This window comes from Castanea sativa, chromosome 6 (genome assembly GCF_040712315.1).
Source record: "Castanea sativa cultivar Marrone di Chiusa Pesio chromosome 6, ASM4071231v1".
Classification (NCBI taxonomy): domain Eukaryota; kingdom Viridiplantae; phylum Streptophyta; class Magnoliopsida; order Fagales; family Fagaceae; genus Castanea; species Castanea sativa.
The window spans coordinates 5,246,683-5,256,385 of NC_134018.1; the positions used below are offsets into that span (position 1 = coordinate 5,246,683).

The 9,703-nt window shown below is 35.9% G+C and overlaps 1 protein-coding gene across 2 annotated transcripts; it reads right to left on the reverse strand.

Annotated features, from left to right (window-relative positions):
- LOC142640519 (ABC transporter C family member 3-like) lies at nt 1–6,573 on the reverse strand. 2 transcript variants are annotated; one of them, XM_075814652.1, is made up of 11 exons: nt 6,363–6,573; nt 4,042–4,994; nt 3,723–3,809; nt 2,960–3,610; nt 2,605–2,769; nt 1,869–2,163; nt 1,522–1,736; nt 1,107–1,412; nt 891–954; nt 568–807; nt 1–448 (listed from the first exon to the last, which is right to left on the reverse strand). In XM_075814652.1, the coding sequence occupies exons 1-11, from the start codon at nt 6,436–6,438 to the stop codon at nt 342–344; spliced, it is 3,159 nt and encodes a 1,052-aa protein (XP_075670767.1). In that variant the 5' UTR covers nt 6,439–6,573; the 3' UTR covers nt 1–341. The 2 variants fall into 2 exon arrangements, with proteins under 2 accessions (XP_075670767.1, XP_075670766.1); XM_075814651.1 differs by having other exon boundaries at nt 4,042–6,573.
- Nucleotides 6,574–9,703: the final 3,130 nt, after the last annotated feature.

The window sequence follows — 9,703 nt, forward strand, 5'->3', positions numbered from 1 at the left end:
TAAGGGAAAGATGTTTGAATGAACAAGATGCCATCAATCAAGTCCAGATCACATATAGCCTCGTTTCAAGCATAAATATTCCAACTTAGCCTATCAATTTCTATTATCTGCTATTATAAAAAATGTACTGTGTACACCATTTGTTCGTACAATATGCCCAAAACACACAGCAACCACTAACTAGTTCACCCAAAAATCCCTCTAATATTGTTCAACGCAATTCGTACAAGATCTAAGAGGCTCGATTCTCCACCAAAAAAAAAAAAGTAGCCTAATTTTCGTCGTTGTCAAAAAGCCTGCCGGAGTTTAATAATGCCTAAATAAGCTCATCACTTTAACTTTTAAAAACTGGAATTTGACCTCAGAGTGTACTCTGCTACAAGTTGAGAAAAAGACGATGATTTGTTTTCTAGCAATCTTGTTGGAGAATCGTATTCCTCTATAAGCCCTGCACCAAGATAGAGAGAATCTGCTTAGCCATAGCATTATAATGAAATCATTCTAACCATGAAAGAGCTACAGGAGCAGAAGCTATAGGTAGTAAGACAATCATATGGTCATACTAACCATTGTTTAGTAGCAGAACCATGTTACTATCAAGAACGGAAGTTATCCGATGTGCAATGGTAATGACCGTACAGTTGGAAAAATGTTTCCTTAGGGTTTCCTGGATTAGAGTATCTGTAGCAGTATCAACAGATGCAGTAGCTTCATCCAGCACCAACACCTTACTTTTCTTGAGCAGCACACGGCCAAGGCAGACCAGCTGCCTCTGACCCACACTCCAATTCTCTCCATTCTCACTGACTGCAGCATCCATAAACATATAAACAACAAATTTCCACAATATGGTTTTGAAATATTCTACATAAGAAGCTGAAAAGACAAACCTGTGGAATCTAGTTTTCTGTCTTTCTTCCTAACTTCATCTCCAAGTTGACACTTATCCAAAGCCTAAAACAATTAGAGGTGACAAATTAAACCAATTAAATAAATAATCAAATTCCCCACATTGACTACAATTCCTAAGAGCAGTGCATGTCCAATTTATGAGGGAACTCTAGAAAAGAGAATTCCTTCGAACACCAAAGAAGAAACCAACCCACCTCCCAAATTAGTTCATCTGTATACTCTTCTAGTGGATCCAGGTTGCTTCTTAGAGTCCCTTCAAACATTGTTGGGTCCTGAGGGATGATGCTTAGTCTAGATCGCAATTCATGGAGTCCGATCAAGGAAATGTTTATGCCATCTATCATTATCTGACCAACAGCAGGTTCAACAATTCGGAAGAGTGCTTGTATGAGAGTTGATTTTCCACTGCCTGTTCTCCCAACTATACCAGTTTTCATTCCTCCAGGCAAAGTGCATGTGAGGCCTCGCAAAACAAGTGGCATGTGTGGGGCATACCTCACCTACATTGCACCCATTACCCAAAATTACAGACATTGCATAAAGATCATACCATGAATGACCTTATATATAATCTCTTGGTTTTTTCTTAATAAACAACTAAGAACTGACCTGCAAATCACGAATATCAATTTCTCCTTGTGATGGCCAGAATTGATCTGGTCGGTTTTCTTCTATCACAAGAGGTGGCTCACTTGGTATACAAGTGTATTGAAGTATTCTCTCTACTGATATAATTTTGTTCTCCATTTGGCAAATGTTCCATATTACCCAGGCCTGTAACATGTTTAGATTAAGTCCATATGTCACAGCTAAGCCCGCAATGCCTTCAGGAAAAATGTGGACCAAAAAAAAAAAAGGAAAATTAGAAAGGTATAAGTTCTTTTACCAAATGCCAATTTAAATCAAGAGAAAGAAACTGTTGTGGGTTAATGAGACACCAGATGTGAATTACCTACCAGGATCAATGACTCCTTCTGGAATAGAGATTAAGAAAACCAAGGAGAAGGCAAATGTGATAGAGGATAACATATCCAATCGGAAGCACAACCACTCCATAGCACCAGCAATATTGAATTTTGGCCGAGAATTCGCATCTGTAAGTTTCATATTTGTGTCCTTAAATCTTGATTCTTCATCAAAGCTCCTGATAGTTGTTGAGCCTGAAATTGTTTCAGCAAAATGCTGTATCAATGGAGCTTTGCACACTCCAACTAGTCTCGCCAGTTCTCGTGCTGAAGGTATGTAATATTGCTGCATAATCATAAGATTGTGTGAACCCCTTGTAATATTACAATAGGATTTAGGCTTGATGAATTCTTCTCATAAGTAGACCTTTCCATAGTTCTAACCCAGAAATTTCTGAAAATTGAAGGGCAAAGGGCAGAGAAAAATATGCTACATTTGTCTAGCTACTTGGCAAACATCTAACTTAAGAAAACATATTTTCAACAAGAATTAATTCATCTAGCAAATCGGTGTATTTTTATATCCAAATGACGGCAAAATTCGGCAAATAGGTTTTACATTTAACCTATGCAATTTTGTAGCATGTACAAAGCATATATTCTAAAGATTGCACTATTATAAACACAAGATCATGTCATTTAAATCGTCTAATATGTGATGTGATTTAGGCCTTTTTCAGCATAATATGGCAGACATAATTTTTATAGAGTCAGATTGTATACTAACCTGATACCAGATACAGGCTGCAATCACTGGGATAAAAATGAAGAAAACCTGCCATGCAACCTGAGACATTACTGCAATAATTCCAAGCAGTTGGATCATTGAGAATGCAACTGCCGCAACTTGATATTGAATGTTCAAATCTACTGCACTTTGGTCCGTAGAGACCTGCAAGGAAACATACATATAAATAATTTTTTTACACCTATTATGTTTATTTGAAAGAATGTTTGTGTGTGTATTTGAGAGAGAGAGAGAGACAGAGAGAGAGAGAGAGAGGAATTTCTTAAACTGAAGAATAAAGCTATATAAAATTGGCAAACTATGCGTGGAGCACCATACACATCTTTCCACTTACTCTGTTTAGGATCCTTCCACTTGGAGTGGCATCAAAAAATGACATGGGGGCACGGAAAATGCAAAAGTGCAATTTACTGAAAAGTTGAGTGGCAGTCTCATACCCAGCCACCGCAACAAGCGAGGCTCTCAAGAGGATGCAAAAAGAACTTCCAATGGCCAAAGCAACGTAGACAATAATTAGAGTAGAGCTACCAACAGGAGGTTTTATGTCTTGTGAGATAGGGCTTGCCCAGGCCATCCAATAATTGCTTCCAATTTGAAGAAGCTGAAAGAGGACATGCGCCAGCAATATAAAGGGCACAAGAATTCCTCCGTATGCCATAGTGATATACTTCCAGTAGACTAAAAACCCAACTTTACCTTTCTCTCTCTCTTCTTCTTGGATAATCTGTCCTTTTGACCCAACCATGTCATCTGTTTTATCAATTTGAACATCTGTGTTTTCTTGTTTTTGCTCAACCCCATTAGTACTAGACATATTTCCGACATCCTTGCTCATACTCGTATTCTCAGAAACTGATCCTGCCTCCACAGAATCAAGTGCCAACAAAGCCTTCTTATGCGCCCCCACAAGTTCCATAAAATCAGTTCCCGAATTAAGAATATCATTGTACTTTCCAGCTTGAGTAATCCTCCCATCTTTCATGACCTAACAATGATTAATAAGTTGAACTCAGTGATATAAAAGAGCAGAAAAGTCCATCCATAAGTGGAGTTAAGAAAAGAAAAGGCCAGAAAGAAACTAATTGTGAATGGCTCACCAAGATAAGATCAGCAGCAGGTAAGAATTCTACTTGATGAGTAACATAAATCACTGTTTTTGAATTCAAAAGCCCCAGCAAACATTCCTGCAATTTACAAGTAAACATAAATATCAAAGAAGGCTACATAGCAGCTACAGAAAACAGAACAAACAAAGTGCAATGGTATTGTGAGAATTTCCAAGCACCTCATCTCACACACATGACACAACCACTCATCTTCAAATGTGTATATCAAAAACTTTATGTACATAACAAACTGGAAAGAAAACAGATTTTACAGTGAATATTATAGCATTAGAATACAGAAATAAATTACCTTAAATAGGTGGGATCCTGTATGAGCATCCACAGCACTAAACGGATCATCAAACAGATAGATGTCAGCATCTTGGTACAGAGCACGCGCAATTTGGACTCTTTGCTTCTGCCCACCACTCAAATTGATTCCTCTCTCACCTATGACTGTCTGATCTCCAAATGATAGAATTTCCAGATCCTTCTTCAAGGAACATGCTTCGAGGACCCTCTCATACTTTTCTCTTTCCATCTCCTTACCAAACAATATGTTTTCTTCAATCTTTCCACTTTGTATCCAAGGTGACTGAGCAACATATGCCTTTGTCCCACACAACTTAACAGTTCCAGATATCTTGGGTACTTCCCCCAGGATACAGGAAAGTAAACTTGACTTGCCTGAGCCGACAGTCCCACAAACAGCAACCCTCATGCCTTGTCGCACTTTCAAATTTATATCTTTTAATGTTGGATTTGAGGAAGATAAGTCCCAAGAGAAATTACCATCAATAAGCTCCATTGCTGTATCAGAACTACCTCTTGGAAGCCTCTCTATCACATCAGACTGCAAGTCATCAAGACGAAGGTACAATGCAATTCGATCAAGGGACACTTTAGTTTGAACTATCATTGAGATTGTGTCAGGAAGATTATAGATGGGCTCCTGGAGAATTCTAATCGTTGCGAGTGCAGATAAGATCTTCCCCAACTCAAGTGGGATTCCCATCAACATACAAGCACCAAACGTGACCACAGACACAAATGTGGGGGCACCCCAAAAGAGAAATGAGGTCATTGCATTAGTGTAAAGGTACTTCTTCAACCACCCTGCCTCGGTCTTCCTGAGCTCCACAATTTTAGAAAGAAACTTCATCTCCCATCCTTGAAGCTTGAGAATCCTCATGTTCCTTAAAATCTCAGACGTCATCTTCATCCTTTTGTCTTTTGATTTCATTATCTTGTCTTGAAAATTCTCTAGTAATGTCCCCAAAGGAACATTAGCCAACATAACAAGTATGGTTGCCACAAAAGCCGCAATTGAAGCAAGCCCAAGATTTTTATACAAAATTAACAATGCAATAATAATTTGAACAACAACCATCCAAAGGTCATGCATATACCAACTGAAGTCGCCGACCCTCTCAGCATCAACAGTCATGAAATTGATTATCTCCCCACTAGTGTGACACTGCTTTGACTGGCTTGAAAGAGCCAGGCCTTTATTATAGACCATTGCGATCAATACTGATCGGACCCTGATTCCAACCTGCTGCACCCTAAAGAACCAGTGCCTCTGAGAGAGGCATTCAACTAGTTTTGCAGAAAAAAACACTGAAACCAGAACATAGCCCTCATTCTCAAACTCCCGTCGCCCATTGAGGTATTGAACAAAAGTATCAATAAGATATGGTCCAACATAGGAAGACAATGTGTACATCATCACGAAAAGGGCTGTCAAAAGAAAATCTTTCCATGCCAAGGAGATTAATGACTTCACTAGCTTCAGTGTGGTCACTCCATTAATTGTACCACACTCTACCTCAAGCTTATTTCTAAAACTTGCAAAGCCCACAACTACACTATCACTGGGATCAAGTTGAGGAACATCCTCAAGGTCTAAAGTCTTCTTATTGCCAACAGAAATTAAAGGACCCATCCAAGAGAAAGTAAGAATGCTGAAAAATCCAGCATTCGAATAAGGTGTTACATTTTCACCCCCCTTAGACTTATTTGACTCTGCTTTATTGCATGCACTAGAATCACCATTCAAAAGAGGCTCTTCAAGAATGGCATCTCCACCCTCATTTTTCCCAAAAATTCCCACACAACATAGGAACAGACCAGTGACAACAGAGAAAACATCGGAAACTAAATACTGAACTGGTAAATTGACATGTTTCCTATAAAGAACAACATCTATAACAAGGCCATAACAAGAAATAATGAGATAAAAACCCCACCAAACTCTCAACAAAATTGGGTACTTTGGTTCACCAGAATTAAACAACATACGCAAATAAACACAGACTGCACCCCAAGCAAGTGTTCTAAGCGCAAAATCGAAAAGGGTCACTAACCCTTCATCAGACCAACCACTTCTATACCGATAAAAGTAACTCAATAAGCACAACACTAAACTAAACACAGAAATACCCAAACAACAAATTTGAGCCACTTTATAGCATAAACACCTGGTGTTCTTAAACCTTTGCTTTGAAGCTTGCCTTCTACCCAGCATAAATTTCTTGCACACCCATGAGACAAACAAAACGAGTAACAAGACCAGGTGTAATGAGCTAGAGAACCCATGTAGGAAAACGGGTTTAATGAGAGAAAAAGTACCTGAGTACAAGAGTGATGAGTAGTAATTTGAGAATAAACTTGGCAAACCGTTCTCGGTGGATTCAACAAGCTCCATATCTAAATTTTGTCAAAGCTTCTATGGGGTTTTAGACGAGATGGGCGTGAGTATGTGCAATTAGATTCCATGTCAGAGTGAAAGATCTTCTTGTGAGCTCAATGATATATATACAGGATTGTTGTTCCAAAATGTGTGTGTGAAAGAGAGAGAGAGTCAAAGGTCGCTTTCCTTAGGCCGTAGGATTAAGATTACGCCGTAGGATTAAGATTACGTGGTGGGAAAGACTCAAAGGTCGGAGAGTGCAAACGAATATGCAGGCAATGAGACCAGTCGAGAGAGTTGGGAATTGAGACAATAAGAAAAGGTTGGTGTCTTTCCATGATTGGAACTGTATCGCTGTATGCGTGTGTTATTTACGGCCTAAAGTTGTTGCAGTAAACTTGTTTGCAATTTTTGGGAATATGTTTAGTTAAAAAGTGTGAAAAAATATATTAAATGTTATTTAAAAATTGAAATGTATTAACTAAAATATCATACTAAATGGCTCCTTATGTTGGGAGTGTTTGTTCCTGTTATTTAATCAACCATTTTTAATATTTAAATAATATTATATATCTGTATACGTATTTTTATAAAACAACAATAACTTTATTAAAAACCTCTTACCAAGCGGCCTTTATAACTCTTACTCTATATTTTTCTTTTCTACCATCTCTGCCAAAATCTGAAGTTATAAGGAATGTTTTTAACTAATAGTAAGAACCAAAGATGGCAAACTCATAAATATCAATTGTCTGAAAATTTTTGCTTATTTCTAATAAAGCATAGGTAAAAAGTAACGTGAAACTTGAAAATTGAATATAGAATAAGTAAAAAATCAGCTTAGTGTAGGTTGGACTCTAGCTTAAAAAGTCAGTTTATTTTACTATTTAACTTATTTTTGCTACTATTTATAAGCCCCACTGCACTTTTTGGTATTATTCATAGATCTTACTATACTATTTTAGTTAACTTTTACCTTCATCTACAATATTTTTAACAAAAAATTTTCAATTTTAGCAAAATAAGCGAATCCCAAACAGGTTGTTATAATCACTTTCTAAACTCCGTATAAATGAAATTGTAATGTGAGGGGCATAGTGTTAGTCTATTCTAAGCTAGGGGTTTGTCAATTATGGCATTAGCTTCTTTTTTTTTTCTGCTAATTGTGTTTTACTTAAATGTAAGGTTTTAAAAAAATTGTACATAAGCAAATTAAACGAAAAACACCCTCTAACTAAACACCTCTAAATCCACTCATTCCTCTATGCCGTTTTGTTACTTAGGATGTCGTTGATCACCTTATTAAAATTCATTTAAGCCTCTTCGCATGTCGTTGCCATACTTTTGGACCAATTTGGAATGGGTGGCTTTGGGAAAATTTTGGTAACTTGTGATTGAAAAATAAATAAATAAATAAATAATTGGAGCATTGTTTGGTTGAGCTTGTGATTGCAACAATTTACCTATTAAATTAAAATGCCAAAATGTGTGTTATTGACAAAATAGGGTATAAGTATGATTATGTTATTAATAAAGGTCAATGTCTATTACCCACTATCCTATTATACACAAAGTACACATAATTCAGTTTTTGAACTAAAATTGTGTTTTGAAGTCATGATTTCAGTTTTTTTTTTTTTTGAATAGCTGAAATGGTGACTATATGTTCAAAAATGTGTACGTACTAACAATATATATATATATATATATATTGAAAATGATACTAACAATTAGCCTATTAAGAGCATTCACATTAAAGGTGATAAAAAATTTAGGTTTTAGTAACTCAAAAAACTATTTTATCTATTTTAACTCCTGGCTTTACAATATACCTAATGCCAAATACTATGTTCTTTTTACCACTTCATTTAAATATTCTTTCTTTTACCACTTAAGTCCCTCTCTCACTCTCTCTCTCTCTCTCTCTAACTTTCATTTAAATAACTCCTTTTTTGTTTACTGTAGCCAGTGTTTAAATGTTGTAGGTTTGGCACATTTGATGCAGTAGGTTTTTTAGTTGTTTCATGCTCCATCTTTCCATCAATTGTTGATCTGATTTTAGTTGTTGATCTAAGTGTAGGCGAATGAAAAAAAAAAAAAAGTCAAGATTTTCGGTGTTCTTAATTGATTATTATTATTAATATTATTTTTATGTATTCACTTTTTGAAACGTGTAGATGCGGTTGAGTGACAAAAAATTTCATGAGTACGTATGCCTTTATGTGAGATAGTCCCACATATTAGTTTAACATAGGACACGTGAGACAAACGCAAGAGATACCTTCTCAGTTAGGTGACTCATTTTACTCTTTTTCCTTCTTTAAATCACATTGAATACCAAAGCTTAAAGGTTGTTGACAACCCATTTTGCATCTTACATTTTACCTCACATGGAGGGTCAAAAAGTAATTTCACCTTCAAAATAGGAATCTTAATTGTGGATATTAGATCCTTAATTTCATTTCATCAAAATGATCTTGATATTATAATGATCAAATTTACTAGTCCTAAGCCTTAATTGGACCATCCGATTGAAAGTTATCATTAAATCAAGTTTTAATAGTTGAGATGCACTATCACAAATTGAGTCCAACTATATGTGATTATGAACAATTGATTCCTATTGGTTATAATATAATGAATTTGAAATTAATAATGTGTCATAATTTGATTGGCTAGAATTACATATTATGGTACGGTTGCATACACTTGATGAATTAGATAATCAAACATTAATTATTCAATAAGTAATTTTTGTAATTATCTTTTTGATTGGGGTGAATTTAGAACTAATTAAGTCTGAAATGGAAGTGATTGGAGCCTATTAATGTTAATTGGAAACTAATTTGAGGTCTATTAATGTTAATTATGCTGAAATTATTTTCTAACAAATGACCTTTGCTCATTATTTTATAGATATCTCTCATAATATTTTGAATCTGTGAGTGAGATTAATTTTTCTAGAAACTAGACATCTACGACTTCAATTTGAGCACAAGAACTAGACAATTCTAATCAAAATTAAGTAAGATATGATTTTTGAATTTGGCATTGCGGGCTATTGTAGGAGCTACGGGAAAAACCGAATTCTTAGTCATTTTGCTTGCTCATCACTCCCACCAACCTCCAAATTCAATGCACCAGCTTTCTCTAAATACTAAAAAAGGGTCTAGGTTCAAGATTCTCTTTGATCCTTTGTCAACCATCATTAAAAGCCCTTCCATTCATATTTTCTCTACCACTACTATATAAACTCCCCTCTCCTCCATTCCAAGACACA

Excerpts from the sequence above, each read along its gene's own strand:
- LOC142640519 (XM_075814651.1), bottom strand. The coding sequence starts at position 6,438 with ATGGAGCTTGTTGAATCCACCGAGAACGGTTTGCCAAGTTTATTCTCA. Across the intron at positions 1,737-1,868 it reads AGAAGGAGTCATTGATCCTG|GCATTGCGGGCTTAGCTGTG; the intron begins GTAGGTAATTCA and ends TTTTTCCTGAAG. Across the intron at positions 1,413-1,521 it reads TTGATATTCGTGATTTGCAG|GTGAGGTATGCCCCACACAT; the intron begins GTCAGTTCTTAG and ends GGTGCAATGTAG.